The 15,088-nt window shown below is 55.9% G+C and overlaps 7 protein-coding genes across 7 annotated transcripts; 4 read left to right on the top strand and 3 right to left on the bottom strand.

The window, feature by feature from the left end:
• Positions 1-372: 372 nt before the first annotated feature.
• Positions 373-2,976, top strand: V1518DRAFT_374050 (OPT oligopeptide transporter protein-domain-containing protein; the record flags this gene model as incomplete). Its single annotated transcript, XM_066901448.1, has 1 exon — positions 373-2,976. One exon carries the CDS (start codon positions 373-375, stop codon positions 2,974-2,976), a length of 2,604 nt encoding a protein of 867 aa, XP_066759590.1.
• Positions 2,977-3,104: 128 nt separating this feature from the next.
• On the top strand, positions 3,105-4,881 carry V1518DRAFT_285355 (glycosyl hydrolase family 76-domain-containing protein). The gene has a single exon (XM_066901071.1). It carries the CDS (start codon positions 3,233-3,235, stop codon positions 4,604-4,606), a length of 1,374 nt encoding a protein of 457 aa, XP_066759589.1. The 5' UTR covers positions 3,105-3,232; the 3' UTR covers positions 4,607-4,881.
• V1518DRAFT_285335 (alcohol acetyltransferase) lies at positions 4,881-6,685 on the bottom strand. Its single transcript, XM_066901070.1, has 2 exons — positions 6,551-6,685; positions 4,881-6,501 (listed from the first exon to the last, which is right to left on the bottom strand). The coding sequence occupies exons 1-2, from the start codon at positions 6,579-6,581 to the stop codon at positions 5,156-5,158; spliced, it is 1,377 nt and encodes a 458-aa protein (XP_066759588.1). The 5' UTR covers positions 6,582-6,685; the 3' UTR covers positions 4,881-5,155.
• On the top strand, positions 6,679-8,014 carry V1518DRAFT_417371 (uncharacterized protein). Its single transcript, XM_066904281.1, has one exon. The coding sequence runs from the start codon at positions 7,096-7,098 to the stop codon at positions 7,891-7,893; it is 798 nt and encodes a 265-aa protein (XP_066759587.1). The 5' UTR covers positions 6,679-7,095; the 3' UTR covers positions 7,894-8,014.
• Positions 7,962-11,491, bottom strand: V1518DRAFT_417370 (P-loop containing nucleoside triphosphate hydrolase protein). Its single transcript, XM_066904280.1, has 2 exons — positions 11,157-11,491; positions 7,962-11,098 (listed from the first exon to the last, which is right to left on the bottom strand). Exons 1-2 carry the CDS (start codon positions 11,429-11,431, stop codon positions 8,080-8,082), a joined length of 3,294 nt encoding a protein of 1,097 aa, XP_066759586.1. The 5' UTR covers positions 11,432-11,491; the 3' UTR covers positions 7,962-8,079.
• Positions 11,492-11,603: 112 nt separating this feature from the next.
• On the top strand, positions 11,604-12,893 carry V1518DRAFT_417367 (WD40 repeat-like protein). Its single transcript, XM_066904279.1, has 4 exons — positions 11,604-11,735; positions 11,784-11,903; positions 11,953-12,377; positions 12,426-12,893. The coding sequence occupies exons 1-4, from the start codon at positions 11,638-11,640 to the stop codon at positions 12,860-12,862; spliced, it is 1,080 nt and encodes a 359-aa protein (XP_066759585.1). The 5' UTR covers positions 11,604-11,637; the 3' UTR covers positions 12,863-12,893.
• V1518DRAFT_417364 (P-loop containing nucleoside triphosphate hydrolase protein) lies at positions 12,446-15,073 on the bottom strand. The gene has a single exon (XM_066904278.1). It carries the CDS (start codon positions 15,023-15,025, stop codon positions 12,884-12,886), a length of 2,142 nt encoding a protein of 713 aa, XP_066759584.1. The 5' UTR covers positions 15,026-15,073; the 3' UTR covers positions 12,446-12,883.
• Positions 15,074-15,088: the final 15 nt, after the last annotated feature.

Raw genomic sequence — 15,088 nt, 5'->3', positions numbered from 1 at the left:
GTTCTAACGCTCGCGCTCTGCCTTTCGGCGCCCGTCGCCTGGTTCGGAAGTGAGTTTCATCCTCTCTAGTCCACCTTAGCTCACGATCCTGTATGTCTAGGTTTACGTCTATCGCATGCAACACGATACGTCCCGCTCGCCGGTGCTGAAGTCGCTGGACCAAAGACTGCCAATCTGACGTCCTGATACCCCGATACTCTCTGTGAGCAATTTAGCGTGATTCTTATCGAATCGCACGCGAAACGTCAAAGTACCCTCCGATATGCTTGCGGAGGACCCAGCCGACGTCGATATATCATTGAGTGGGCCCCCATGACCGACAGCTCCATCCGCGCGCAGCTCTGTTCAGCGAGTCCCACCTCCCCCGCTGCAATGAAGTACCAAGAAGAACAGCAGCACGGCGTGCACGTCACGACGTCGAACTCGGACTCTCAGGGTTACTCCGACATGAACGACGAGAAGAAGGGCGTTTTCGTGACCACCGACGAGGCCGACGAGACCAGCGATGAAATGTTCCACGACCGCGACGCGATCATGGAACGAATCGCGATTTCGTCCGACCTCGACGATTTGCAAGGCGACGACGCCGACTTTGTCGTCGACAAGACCATGATCGTCAAGCGCCAAGAGGCACTGACGGTGCTGTCCGAAGCCATCGACTATCACACCAACGATGTCAACTTCCCAAAAGATACCTTGAACAAGATGCGATTACTGGTTCAAGGCGAAGAAGCTTACGGAGAGTCCCCGGCGACTTACGATCTTGATCTGCGACTGGAGGCCGCGATGATCAAGTACTTCTCTCCATACCCCGAGATCCGATCCGTGTGTCGGCCGACAGACTCTGATGTTGTCGTGGAGACCTTCCGTGCCTATGCTGTCGGTTTAGTTTGGCTAGTCATTGGAGCATTTGTAAATCAGATTATGGCTTTCCGACAGCCGTCGTTTACGCTCAGCTCCCAGGTTCTTCAGATTTTGATTTATCCCTCCGGCAAGCTTTTGCAATACATTCTGCCAAAGTACAAGGTTGGCTTCGGACGCTTCAAGATTGATCTCAACCCCGGACCATGGAACTTCAAGGAGCAAATGTTTGCTACCATCGTCACCAACGCCGGCGCGCAAGCTGCCAATTTTTCTTATTATGGACCTACCATGCGATTGTCGATATTTTACGGCCAGACGTGGCAAACCTTTGGATTCACGGTCATCATGAATTTTGCCAGTCAGTTCTTTGGATACGGTCTCGCCGGTAGCTTGCGTCGATGGGCTGTCTATCCTGTCAAGGCTGTGTGGCCGACGATCTTGCCGACGATGCAGCTGAACCGTACCCTCTTGACGCTTGAGAAGAAGCAGACTATCAATGGCTGGTCTATATCCAAGTATAAGCTATTCTTCATTCTCCTCTGGGCGTCTCTCATTTACTTTTTTCTCCCGGACTTCTTATTCGAATCTCTCAGTACGTTCAACTGGATGACTTGGATCGCGCCGCAGAACAAACATCTGGCCTATGCAACTGGCTCGTTAATCGGCGTTGGCTTCAATCCCATCGCGACATGGGATTGGTCAGTGATCAACTATGCAACGCCGATGGTGCTTCCGTTCTTCGTTACTGCAAATCGATATGCTGGTACTGTACTCGGTGCGATCATCTTGCTTATTATTTTCTACACCAACTTCCATTCAACCGCCTACATGCCGCCGAACCGGTCGACTGTGTACGACAGATACGGCGCAACTTACAACACTTCGGCCGTGCTCACCAACAGCAAGTTTAACCTGGAAAAGTATCTCGAGTACTCACCGCCTTACGTGTCCGCCGGCCAATACATGTACCAGTCGACTGCGTACTTTATCTACACATTTGCGTTTGCGTACGTGTTTATCAACGAGTGGAGCACGATGAAGGAGGCGTTTGTTGGTTTCTATCAGGCGCTCCGCAATCGCAACCAGAGTGCGTACGCGCGCTACGGCGATCCCATGTCGATTATGATGCGCAAGTACAAGGAGGTTCCGGATTGGTGGTACCTGCTGATTCTTGGAGGCTCTATTGCGTTCAGTCTTGTTGGCGTCGGCGCATTCCCGTCTGACACCCCTGTGTGGGTTGCCATCGTTGCGATCTTGGTGTCTTGCGCGCTCATCATTCCGTTTATCGTGCTCTACTCGACGACCGGATATTTCATGTCCATGAACAATCTAGCAACGATTCTCGGTGGATTCATGTCTCCCGGAAGTCCTCTTGCGTGCATCTTCTGCCGTATCTACGGTTACAGTATCGACGAGCAGTCCGAGACGATTATTGGCGATCTCAAGCTGGGCCATTATTCGCGCATTCCTCCGCGCTCTGTGTTCCGCGGACAGGTTATTGGTATTGTTATTCAATGCTTTGTTACAGCCGGCGTATACGAGATGCTTGTTGCATCGTTTGACGATTTCTGCTCGACCACCAACAAGGCCAAGTTCACCTGTACCTTCGCGCACACTCTCTACGCGGACTCGCTGCTTATGGGTATCGTCGGCCCAGAGCGGACTTTCCGTCTCTACCCGATGTTCAAATGGGCATTCCTGATCGGTGCAGTGCTCGGTCCCCTCGCTGCGTACGGACGCAAGCGCTTCCTCAAGTACCTGCAGTACTTCCATCCAGTTCTGTTCGTCGGCGGTATCATCCGCTTCGGCTCGACTTACAACCTGACATACTACACTTCAGGCTTCTACGTGGCATACTTTTTCATGTACTACATTCGCCGCCGGTACCTAACGTGGTGGTCCAAGTACAACTACATCATCTCCTCGGGCTTGACTGCCGGCGTCGCGTTCGGCGGTATCCTGATCTTCCTTGCGCTGCAGTACCACCCCGTGGAGTTAACCTGGTGGGGAAATAGTGTGTACGATGCCGGTGTTGATGGCGCCGAGACTGCGACGCTGAAGTCACTTGCGGATGGCGAGTATTTTGGCTTGCGGGAGGGCACTTGGGATTAAGTCGGTGGCTGTTAATTTTATTATTTGATGTTAGCTTGTTCCTAAATTAGAGGACTTATGACCAAAAGTGCAAACGTTTGTTTCGACAATAAATACAATGAGATGCTTGGTTGAGGATTTTAGGTGATTGTGTTTCAGAGACTGCAAAGTAGGTCGAGATGGCGCGGCGCAAGCGTAGAGATCTGGAGATCGTCGTCAGTGATCGACGTCATTTCCCTGTTCCCGAAAGCGCTCTCACTGCCCAGAACACCACACAATGCTGCGTCGACTGAAGAACGAGCTCAAGAACGGGCTGCAAGAGCGACTGCAGCCCGAATTTCCCGCTGCGCACGGTGGCTACTATGGCGACTCCGCCGGCGCGATGCCGCAGCGACCCTTATTCGACACCGCACTGCCTGCGAGCTTCGATGCCGCAACCGAGGGCGTCGATCTCGCGCGACGCACCCAGTCCTTTTTCTACTCCCCGCGGCACACGCAGTATTGCGCACGCGTCGACAGCGCGGAGACAATTGATCCGCAGCACGGGTACGTCGTGTGGGCGGTCGCCATCGGGGTGTGGGCGCAGGCCGATCTATATGCGCGCACGCGGATGGAGTGCGATGGCGCGGCGCTGGACACCGCGTTCCGAGCATTGGAGCGGCACTGGAATCCGCGGCGCAGCGCATACTGTGCGTGGATCTACTACGACGGGAACAACGACATCTACTACGACGACAACGCGCACTGCGTGAATGCATTGATCTCGGCGTATCAGGCCACCGGAAAGCGGGAGTACATGGACCGCGTGATCGCGGTCATGACGCAGCTCGTACCAACGGGGTGGGATAAGAGCGGAAATCCCGGAGGAGTGCCGTGGCATGTGGCGAAGCCGAATTCTCGCAATGCGTGCTCGACGTGTGCGCTTGCGGTTGCGGCGGGTAGGCTTGCGCTGATGAATATCCAGCCCCAGTATTTCGGTGACATGCTTGCTGATTTCGTCAAGTTCACGCAAGCGCATTTGCTGGATAACAATGAGCATCTTATTCACGACTCGATTGCGTACGACGGGACGAAATGGAAAATCGAGCGCGTCAAGTGGACGTACAATACCGGTTTCGCGATCGAGTCGTTCGTACTGCTGTACCACCTGCGCGGTTCTCAGGAACATCTCGACATTGCGCAGAAAATGGCGTCAGCAGCACTTGACCGCAAAGGCGCATTGTACGATAAGAAGGCGACCGACGTCAGCAAGCGCTGGTGGTGGGACAAGACCTATTTTGCACAGCATCTCGTCGACGGCCTCGTCGCGCTCGCAAAGACGCTCGGTCCGACTAACGAGCTATCGAAGCGCATCGAGGCCGAGCTCGAGCACCTGGATGGATACATGCGCGCGTACTTGTTTGATCCTGTTGATGGGCTATACTTCCGCAGTCTGCGCTTGTACACCATTGATGACGCGCATGTGCAGGCGTACAATGCGTTGACGGGCGGGACGAGGACGTTAGAGGCGGATAAGGAGGAGCGGGAGAATGGTGGCGGCGACGTCGCGCATAGGCGCATGGCGAAAACGTTGCTTGCAAATGCCGCTGTCGCGCGGATCTATTTGCGCACAGCCGAGATCGTGCCTACGATTCATTTGAATACGCAGTAGGAGTATGACATTTTTCGAGATTTGTATATTTTGATTGACATGTTTGGATATGGGTTAGATACATATGACATCTGCTTTGAGATTTGCTACGCCGATCTATATATCCATTCGTAAATTGAATCGGGAATGCCAGCGCTACCGCCCAATTTGCTGCCTCTTGAATCGTGCTGAAGTCGACGATCAGTAGGCGACGACGCCAACACATGACGCCTTGTCGCAGCACTGCAGTTAATGCAAATCTCAGTAGACTAATAGTCCAGTACAATAGGTGAAGCTCTGGGTATATACCCTCGTCATCTATCCTAGCGCCTTACTGCGACACGCGACATAGGGGCAGTGGCCAACGCGTTGCGTCCATAACAGCCGAGCGTAATCGTGAAGTGACGTACGACGAGCCCACGGTCCAAGGTTTGTACAACATACCGCATGGTGTCATTTCTATTTACAAATGTAGCATTACGACCACTGCGTCTTGCTATTACTATTATTAAGGACAGACAACCAAAATCTGTCACTTCTCTCTGTATCCTCCGTGAAACCAAACGAATGTCATGCCGCGGGCTTGTCCGCCTCCAGCGTCGAGAGCAACGCATTCGCGACGTCCATAAATGCAGTATATAGTACCGCCCCCTTTCCCTCACCGACAATCCGGTCGGTGCACGTCATCGTAAGCGTAACCCGTCCGCCGACCACGCCGGCGGAGTTGAACTTGACAGGCGGCTGCACGACGCCGTGAGGCTGCGCGAAACCCAAGCCAACCACGCCAGCTGCGGGGGCAAATCTGTACGCGCCGATGTTCGACAACTCCATTTCGGAATCGCGAAGACCTCCGGAGGCGACCTTCTCCGCGAGCCACTTGCGTACATCGCCGACGTACTTGAGCGCACCGATGAGGTAACACGTGGCCCGGTTCGTGCCGGCACGTAATTCGACCGCGAGACGGGTGGCTTCTTGCCACACAGATGTCACGGAGGAGTCCATCGATGGTAAAGTCTCGCCAAATTTGCTGACGTACACGCCCATCATGTTGGAAATGTCGGAGGAGGCGAAGCGGCGGGCGTTGATGGGGATCGTGGTGGCGAAGCCAGGCGCGTCGGGGAAGGCGGACGACATTGCTACGAGAATGAAGGTGTGCATGAGTGCTGTAAGCGTGGTATTATGCGCGCGACACGCAGTGATCATCGCGGACGTTTGCGCGGCATCGAATGTGATGACGTGCATAACCACACCTGATACGTCCTTTGTGAGTCCGCCAAACATCTCCGGAGTCCGCGTAGGCCTTTTAAGCCACTTTGGCCAGCCTGGTCCGAACTCGCTCAACAGCGCACGGAGTAAGTACACCACCGGCGGACTAACCACGACTGCGTCTTCCATGCACGGAAATAGCTTCATCGCCGGATCCCGCTCGACGATGGTCTTATCAACATCTGCATCGTCTGCGGTCGCAGCCAGTGCATCTGCAAAAGCGACCTGGAACAACGCGCCACTGGTACCGTCGAAGGGCATATGGTCAAACGCGAAGCACACCGACTTGTCCTTCCACACGACAACCCGCCATAGCGGCATCTTCGGAACATCATACGCTATCGGCGTCTCGCTCAACCTCACGAGAAATCTCTCGAACGCGACCTTCTCGTCAACCTCGTCGTCACCGATAAAGCTGACGATGTCAGCAACGTCAATCTGCGGTAGCATCGCCAACCTCGGCGCGTCGGTCTCGGCTCCGACGACGTAAGCCCATAGCGCACTGCGCTCCTGACCCGCATGTGCGAGCAGATAGCGTAGTGCGCGGTGAAGTCGCGCCGGGGTGATGGGCGCGGCGAGGTCGATCCATATTACGACAGATTGGTAGAGGCTCTGCAAATTACGCTCGTAAAAATAGCGCTCGAAGGTGCCTGCGTGATTTAGTTCAGTCGTATATATAAGCAAGAAGATTAGTCCTACCGAGTGGCCGACTTTCCTGTGTTGCAGCCATTGCCAACGTGGTCGATGCCGGAGCAGAGCGCCGAGAGGGTCTACTACTTACGCCGCGCGCGCCGCGATAACTGACGCGTAGTGCGTTCTTACCAGCTATGTTGATGCTTACAGTGACACTGCCTCCATATTTTCATAGTCATTTCGTCTCTCGTATTACAATGTTATACTTTGGGATACTGCTTCTGCAAACCACGACCTTTGTCGAGCGGTTGTCATCGCGTAGCGTCAGAGTCATCGCGGCTCAATTGCTTGATGCACTTCACTTCATTCATTTCACATCTCGAGATACCAAGAACAGCCCGTCAGGCATACAACAACTCTAGATACCTTCGTCTACACAACTTGCGACCAAATGCATACACAGAGCGATACTCTCGCGTCGCTGACGCGCCTGCTCGACGTGTCGTTTGCAACCAGACCGCTGTGGTCCGTCTGTTTACCATATCTACCAATACCAATCATCATCACCACCAATTTACCACCGCTGTCCATCCCTTCCCTCTTGGCCCCAAATGCTTCCCGCCGTCCTTCCTGCCATTGCTGCCGTCTCCGCACTAACAGGCATCCTCGCCCTGCGCCGACACAAAACCTCCTCCTCCATCTCCTCCCGCGCACTTGTCCGCGAACTCCCGCAAACTGGCCTCACGACATGCACATTGCGCCCGCAGTTCCGCACGAATAACAAACTTCTCAATGTGTACACTCGCACCGGCTTCCGCATGTTCCGTTTTGTACGCCACCAGCCCGCGTCGTTAGATGATACGGAAACCGCAAGCGCGTCGGGTGGCGCAACAGCTATCGCTCCGGGGCTGACATATTCCCTCCTCGATGGGCGTGATGGCCGCGCGCTCGCGACTGTACGAGTTGAGTCGTTGAAGAGCTATGTGCTGTTCCACGGGTCGGATGAGATGTTGGCAGCGCTGGGACTGGTCACTGTGCGCCACGTCGTTGACGCAGAGGATTCGTATCGCGTGTTTATATTACCCGACGGCTCGACGTATCAATGGACAAGCTCCACGCGTGCGCTCGAGCGTATCGTCGTGATTGCACGCAATGGCGAGCATGGCAGTAGCGGCGTCGCGGCACGTGAGGAGGCAGTCAAACTACCAACTGACGAATACCGCGAACAAATTGCGGTCGCGAAACGCATCGGCACGCGCGTGTGGGAAGTCAAATTCGACGAGACCCGGCTCCCGGCAGAAGTTGTCTTCGCCACCGCGCTCATCAGTATGCTGGATCAGTGGAATACCGTCTTCAGGGTCGGCGGTGTTGTGCTCAAGTCTGATAAAAATCTCGCATCGTTCCAATAGGTGGATGGATTACTGACGCCATGTGATACCCAGAGGAATTGAGCGCTTCTTCTGATCCTCTTTCCTCATAAAACAATAAAACTTTTCCTGCATTACGCACGATATCTAACAAATAACTAACAAAATAAACCACTAACTCTATACTCTATAGTCCTAGTCCAGGTACCGGTATGTACTCCATAAACTCTATTCATCATCGTCCGTGTCAGGCGGGTGTGGCGTGCCCTTGGGCGACGACAGCCACGCGATATGGCGCAAACGCCGGCGCGTGTCGCGCTCCTTGATCTGGTTGCGCGTCAGCTTTTTCTTCTTCGCCTTGATCTTAATGTTCGCTGGCGACGAGTCATCAGTGACACTGGAAACCAGTGCGGCAGCGCTGGGAGTAGGCGACGGTGCGCGAGATTCGCCGCTCTCAGATGGCGTCGCGGCGCCGCTGCCAACATTGTCCTCGAAACGGTCGGACGCTATCGCAGCGGACGAGCGCTGCACGACGCGGCCATCAGCCACAATCCACTGCTCCGGGCACAGCGCACCGACGAACTCCTCGTTATGCGAAATCATAATCACACCGCCAGTCCAGTCGCGGATGGCGACGGCAAGACCGCCGAGCGAGTCGCGGTCAAGGTAGTTAGTCGGCTCGTCCAGCACAAGCAAATGCGGATTGTTCCACATGGCGCCGGCAATAACCACCTTGACAAGCTGACCACCGGAAAGACCGCCCATCTGCACGTGGTCCGCGATCTCGCCGTCCAAACCGACGTCCTCAAAGTGTTTCCGGATCACAGGCGGGCTCAACTGACGATAGCCGAGACCCTCGCGTGAGGCCTCGTGATCGTCAAACTCCTGCACCATCTTGGAGAATCCGAGCTCTAGTAGCCTCTCGCGCGAGATCATCGAGTTGTACTTTGGCATGTGCGCAACCCACTTGATCTCGTACTGGAACGACTTCTTCAGCTTCTGTCGACCGACGATGCACTCCACGTTCCGCATGCCCTTGCCATCACCGACGTCAATCTGCTTCGCCATCTGCGCCTTGTCTTCCTCCGTCAACTGACGCGACTGCTTCATGTGCACCTCCCGATCGTCGCCGTTCGCGTACCGCCACTGGATGTATTGGTTCGGCGTCTTCTCTAAGTGCATCTCGACATGCGCAAGCGCATGCTGAGCAATGTAGCCGATTCGCAGGTTAGGATGCTTCTCAACCTTGCCCTCCTGCGGGATGATTTCGCCCGTGAGCAATTTAATCAGCGTCGACTTGCCGGCCCCGTTCGCGCCGAGAATCGCAACACGCGATGACAGCGACAGCGCGCAGGACACGCCGCTCAATGAGGGCTTCTTGCCGCCGGGATATGTATATGTGACGTTCTGCATACGCACAATCGCGCGAGTGTTGCTCTTCACGCCGGTCAGGATTCCGGGGGGAGGGAAACGCATCTTCAGGTTTGACGCACTGAGCGTGTAGTATGACTTGCCCTCGGGGCGGACCTCGACGAACTTAGACAGGTTGCCCTTGTAGTACGCCAACTTCTTGTCCTCGTAATGGATGATATCCGTGCACACTGTGTCAAGGAAACCAGAGTCGTGGGACACGATCAGTGAAGTGATGTCAGTGTGAGAGGTCAGGTAGTCCTCTAGCCAGTGCACATTCTGCACGTCAAGATGGTTAGTCGGTTCATCGAGGAGGAGAATGTCGGCCTTCATGAGCATCGCGCGTGCAAGCTCAAGTTTCATCTTCCAACCACCGGAAAGCGCGCCAACATTCTGCGCGCGGCGTGTCTCGTCGAATCCAACTTCCTCAAGAGCACCGGCAACTTCCTCACGCTTGACGTGGGTAAGCTCAGGATCTTTGGCGATAAACGACACCAGATCCATGTCACCCTCGGCGCCTTGCAGCTTGTGCTCGACGAAACAGGTGCGCAGGACGTCTTTATCCGGGAAGCCCTCAAGCTTGCCGTTGGCAATGGAACGCATCAGCGTAGACTTGCCCGCGCCGTTGCGGCCGCAAAGACCGTAGCGGTGGCCCTTATATAGTCTGAGAAACGCTTTGTTGAGCAACATCTTGCCACCATAGGCAAGCGAGAACTTGGCATTGACGATCTCAATGCCTTCCTCGCCAGAGTCGTCGACGGAGGGCGGATTGAAGATGTCCTCGTAGAACTTGGAGATCTGGGTCGCGATCTCGCGGGCTTTAGCGGTATCAGCAAAGTACGGTGCAACGACGTCCGGGATGCGGTCCCAGTCCTGCGTGTTAATGTCGACTGCGACGAGCGCCGAGACGTAGTTGACGACGATCATATCAGCGGAGCTTATCTGCGCGATACGCTCAGTAATCTCCGCGGCCTGGATGCGATTGATGCCCTGCTCCTTCTCGGCATGCTCGAGAACCTCGAGGGCCTTCTTGGCGAGGCCACGGACCTCTGGAAGGGCGGCGGTGTCGACGACGCGTCGGACCGAGGGAAGAAGGTCGGGCAAGAATGCACGGATCTCGCGTGGGTTGTTGACCAAACGCGTAAGGTTCTCGACAACGATAACGGTCTGACGAAGGAGGTCCTGCGAAGAGGATCCCTGGCTAAGCGCACGGCGGAGAATGGGGACGAGCATGGAGAGCACGGGTTCGGTGACCTCGGCGACGAAGGTGACGTGGGAGAGTGCGAGTACGGTGGAGGGAACGAGTTTGGGGTCGGCGAGGGTGTCAACGATGAGGGGGAGGCGGTTGGCGATATCCATGTTGTCAATGACCTTTGCCATGGCAAGAAGAGTCGCCTTGGAAGCTTTGGAAAGTTCGACCTTCATGTCATGCATACAGTTGGTGAGAACAGAGACGATTGTCTCGAACTGATGGAGGAGCGCATCCGAGGGCACTGTAGTGGCAAACTTTTCAAACACCTTGAGTGCAGCGATCTTAGACTGCCATTTCGCGGTGGAGTTCAGATAGGTGCTCAGAAGCGGCACGATGGCGGAGGTGTCGGCCTCGAAGGGGTAAACCGAGACGAGAACATCGGCAGCGGACTGCGCCGCCTTGCGGACGGCAGGTTCCTTGTCGGCGAAAAGATCGAAGGGGAGGGTGAAGAAGGGGAGGAAGTACGCTTCGGCGGGAGAAGATGCGCCAAACTGTTTGACGAGGGTTGCAAAGGCAAGAAGCGAGGCCTCGCGCGCGACGGAAGAGGTTTTGCTGCGGGAGATGGACTTGACCTTCTCGAGGATGCTGGAGGTGGTTAGTAGTGTACCCCACACCACAAATTGCCACCGGGCAGTCGACGTACGAGGTGAGGGACGCGGGCCCGCCTTCCTCGGCGATGGCAGCGAGGTCGCCAGCAACAGAGCGCGCGGCACCAATGGAGGTCGCAGCAGCGAGCGCGGCAAGGGCCTCGGAAGCGGGAGAGGCAGTCTGGGCGAGGGAGACGGCGGAAAGGGAGGTTGAGAGGGAGGAGAGGGAGGTGGTGGAGGCGGAGGAGCGGGGTGTGGAGGGGATGGAGGGCGCGGGGGAGGCCGAAGCCATGCCACGGGAGGCGATGGCGGAGGAGGCCGTGCGGGCCATGGAGTATGTGGGGAGCGTTAAGAGAAGGAGGAGGAGGGAGGGCGATGCTGAAAGGAGAGGTGGTGAAGAAGCGGAAGATAAGAAGATTTTCTTCGCAGAAAAACTGAGCCGCACCACGTGCCATCGCCACCGCCGTGTACCGTGCGGCGCATTATTTACGCGACCATCACTAATTGCTTCCAACCACAGCTAAGCTATTACCACAGATGGCAGCACCCCCCGCGGCAGTTGCGACGCTTCGTGCGCAGTCGTGGCCAGTTAGTACGCTTGCGTTCCACCCGGGGAACATGCGACTCGTCTCAGGGTTAGCTGCTCCTGCTGTGTAGAGATGAGTCACGACTAACACTCTCAGTGACGACGTCGGTTGGTGCGTCCACTGGTCACTCGTCGCTCGGCGGCCACTCGCTATATGGCGAGCGCACGAAGCATGTATTCTGACGACTTCATGGCTCACCGATGATATACTCCTCACGTGCGTTGCCGCACTCTCCTCCCCGACCGCCGCTGATTCACACCCTCAGGCACGCGCGCGACAATAAGCTCTACATATGGCGCCTCGACGACACACCTCTCTCCACACATATCCCTAGCTCACCAGACACTGACCCTACGTCCTGGCAGAAACCGTGGCTTGTCGCGTCAGTAGACGTTAACGCGCTCAACTACTGCGCTGCCGCGGCGCGCTGGGACGACGGGCTCTGCACTATCGCTGTACCGGGCACGCTCGACTCAGACTCGGTAGATATGTACACGCTGCTACCGCAGTTGATAAGGAAATACCAGGCGATCACTGTGCCAGATGTCAAGACTGGCGTGGCGATGGATGTGAAGTTGTTTGAAGACAAGCTCATTGTCGGATACGAGAGCGGTCATATCGCGCTCTTCCAGTTGGCCGAGATGGGAAGCTATACAGTCGCATATCTCTCCAAGGTGCACTCAAGCCCAGGTATGTTTGTATCTACGTTATCCCAAACTCATATTTAACTGCTTTCAGTTCTCTCCATTGCCATCAACCCCTCCGACTCCTCCTTCATCTCCAGCAGCGCCGATCCTAAAATCATTAAACATCCCCTCGTCCCTCACTCCACCTCCTCCTTGCCCCTCCAAGAAATACACACGAAACATGCCGGCATTGCGAGTCTCGTCGTGCGTAGCGATGACGCCATCTTTTCCGCCGCGTGCTGGGATGGCCGCGTCCGCGTGTGGTCTTATCGTACCATGAAGCTGCTCGCCTCGTTTCCCGGCGGTAGACAGGACGGCGTCACGGTAGTGCGGTTTGGAATCATGCATGCGCAGATGGAGCCTGGTAGTGATGCGGTCGCGCGCATCGGCGGGCTGTTACAGTATAAACAAGAACAGCGCACGCGCACGCGGCACTGGCTTGCTGTAGGTGGCAAGGACGGGCGTATTGGATTATGGGATATTTACTAGCAGGCGCCAATGCAGACTCTATTAAGCCAGATTAAACTCGTCCGCTCCAACACTCGCGTGCGTCATAGCAACCTTTAGCAGCCTCTTCTTCGCATAATCCGGCCCCCGTTCTTCGCGCTTCCGCTTGCCCTCGCCCTCTGCACCTGCACCTGCCAGGCGCATCCCCGCCGGTGTCTCGCGCAGCCCTAAACTTTTCGCCAAATGTCCTAGATGCAAATCCCGCACGCTGAAATACTGCCGCTCGCTCGCTAAATGCGTCGCGTACGCGCGAATGTGGCTCGCGAACGCAGACCGCGCGAGCTGCATTGCCTGCTCATAACTCAGCACCCAGCGTTCCACCTCTAGCTGAATCTTTGTTGCGGTGTCCCGCCACTCGATCTGTTTTCGTCCGAACGCTTCGCCCAGCACCGTGGTGTATTCCTGCCGCGTTGGTGCGGACTTATGCAGCGGCGCCATCACCGTCGTTACGTACTCTTCCTCGCTTCCCGGCAGCACAAACATGGAGGCCCAGCCACCGTGTCCCGCTCGCGCGGTACGCCCCACGCGGTGCAGATGGTCTTCCAGAGCAAACGGCGGATCGAACTCGATGACGTGTGAAATTGAGGGGAGATCAAGACCGCGCGACGCCACGTCCGTGCAGAGCAGTACTGACGGCGCGGACGTGGTTTGCCGCGAAAAAGCAGCCAGCGTCGCTTTGCGCATGGGCTGTGTCAATGAACCGTGCAGTTTGTGTATCATAGGCGAAGTCTGCATGTACTCTTGCAGTCCAGTCGATGGTAGACAAGTGCGCTCTGCCTGTACGTCTTCGTCGTGTTCCTCGTCCTCGCTGTCGTCGCGCGTGAGCATGGAAAAGTGGAAGTTAACAGAGTCAGAGCAGGACAGGAAAATCATGATCCGAGCATTTGGTGTCTTCTTCACGATGCTAACAATTGTGGCCACCAGACACACCATGCGCAGCTTCATCGGAATAACGTAGTATTCCTGGTGCAGCTGGTCTGGCGCAGAAAACTTGTTCTCGGAAGGAGTGCTGGTGTCGGCGGAGGCGAAAAGAGTTTCTGACTCCAGTGAAATGCGCACTGCATTCTTGAGAGACTGTCTACCGAGCTCTTCGACATCGCCCCGCAGAGTGGCCGAGCACAGCACTGTAACCCGTCGACTAGGCAACCCTGCGACCCTGTTCACCGCAACTCTCGATGTCGTGTTAATCATTGTGAGAATACTCGTGATCGTCTCCTGGAATCCCAGTTCCATGAGTCTATCGCCTTCGTCCAGTACAAGCCACCGAATCGCTGCTAGATCAAGCCGCTCCGTGTTCTGCAGATGGTCGAGCAGCCGTCCTGGTGTCGAAACAAGGATATTTACGCCCTTGCGGAACCGCGCTTTTTCACTCTTCTTGCGCTCACCACCAATCACGATACCAGGCACAACATAGTGACAACACTGCACAAGTAACTCCAGCACACCGTAGATCTGCTGCGCGAGTTCACGGGTGGGAGCAATGATGATGGCGAACAGCCCCGATTCGCGCGACAGCCGCGCAGGCGATGCCACAAGCGCGCTGATAATCGGCAGCACATATGCCAGCGTCTTTCCCGAACCGGTCTGCGCGCAGAGAAAGAGGTCGCGGTCGGCAGCGACCAGCGGCGGAATCGCGGCGCTCTGGATTGCTGTCGGGTGCGCAAATCCCATGGTCGAGGACACATACGCTGCAAGCACAGCTGTCACGCCGAGGGATTCAAACGTCGATTCCGCAAGTGGCGCGTTTGACGGATCGTTTGTTTGTGTGATTTTCGTAGGCGCGGTGGCGGTGGTGGTTGGAGTTGGTACGCTGGAGAAGAGGGAGGATACGATGCCTCGGCCGCTGCCACTTTCGTTGTCGTGCTCGATGCCGCTGCCCGCAGCGTGTCGTCGATGCGTGACCGCAGTCCCGGCAACTGCAATCCTGTTACTACCGCTGCCATGTCTGCTCGCTGCGGACGGTGTCGTCGTGGTCGACGTCGATTTTCCAGCCGGTAGAGTCGCTGGTCGTGTGCTTTTGCGGATAGCTCGCCTGGTTTTCAGTCGCTGCGTCCACTTTCCCTTCACTGTACGGTTACCGGATTCAGTAAAGGAAGGTATCCCCGCTGCCGGCAGGGCCAGGTTCAATAACAAACCGTCCGACATGGCGACGGTAGTGAAAGGAACTGTTGGTGAGTCTTTATCCTGAAATTTTCTCCGCTGGGAATT

The sequence above is a fragment of the Limtongia smithiae genome (assembly GCF_038497785.1).
Source record: "Limtongia smithiae strain NRRL Y-17922 unplaced genomic scaffold V1518scaffold_6, whole genome shotgun sequence".
NCBI classification, from domain to species: domain Eukaryota; kingdom Fungi; phylum Ascomycota; class Lipomycetes; order Lipomycetales; family Lipomycetaceae; genus Limtongia; species Limtongia smithiae.
The sequence above is the reverse complement of the archived record's forward strand: the minus strand, read 5'-3'. Positions and strand labels throughout refer to the sequence as shown.

Excerpts from the sequence above, each read along its gene's own strand:
- V1518DRAFT_285355 (XM_066901071.1), top strand. The coding sequence starts at position 3,233 with ATGCTGCGTCGACTGAAGAACGAGCTCAAGAACGGGCTGCAAGAGCGA.
- V1518DRAFT_417364 (XM_066904278.1), bottom strand. The coding sequence starts at position 15,025 with ATGTCGGACGGTTTGTTATTGAACCTGGCCCTGCCGGCAGCGGGGATA.
- V1518DRAFT_285335 (XM_066901070.1), bottom strand. The coding sequence starts at position 6,581 with ATGGCTGCAACACAGGAAAGTCGGCCACTCG. Across the intron at positions 6,502-6,550 it reads ACAGGAAAGTCGGCCACTCG|GCACCTTCGAGCGCTATTTT; the intron begins GTAGGACTAATC and ends TAAATCACGCAG.
- V1518DRAFT_417370 (XM_066904280.1), bottom strand. The coding sequence starts at position 11,431 with ATGGCCCGCACGGCCTCCTCCGCCATCGCCTCCCGTGGCATGGCTTCG. Across the intron at positions 11,099-11,156 it reads GGGCCCGCGTCCCTCACCTC|CATCCTCGAGAAGGTCAAGT; the intron begins GTACGTCGACTG and ends AACCACCTCCAG.
- V1518DRAFT_417367 (XM_066904279.1), top strand. The coding sequence starts at position 11,638 with ATGGCAGCACCCCCCGCGGCAGTTGCGACGCTTCGTGCGCAGTCGTGG. Across the intron at positions 11,736-11,783 it reads AACATGCGACTCGTCTCAGG|TGACGACGTCGGTTGGTGCG; the intron begins GTTAGCTGCTCC and ends TAACACTCTCAG. Across the intron at positions 12,378-12,425 it reads CAAGGTGCACTCAAGCCCAG|TTCTCTCCATTGCCATCAAC; the intron begins GTATGTTTGTAT and ends AACTGCTTTCAG.
- V1518DRAFT_417371 (XM_066904281.1), top strand. The coding sequence starts at position 7,096 with ATGCTTCCCGCCGTCCTTCCTGCCATTGCTGCCGTCTCCGCACTAACA.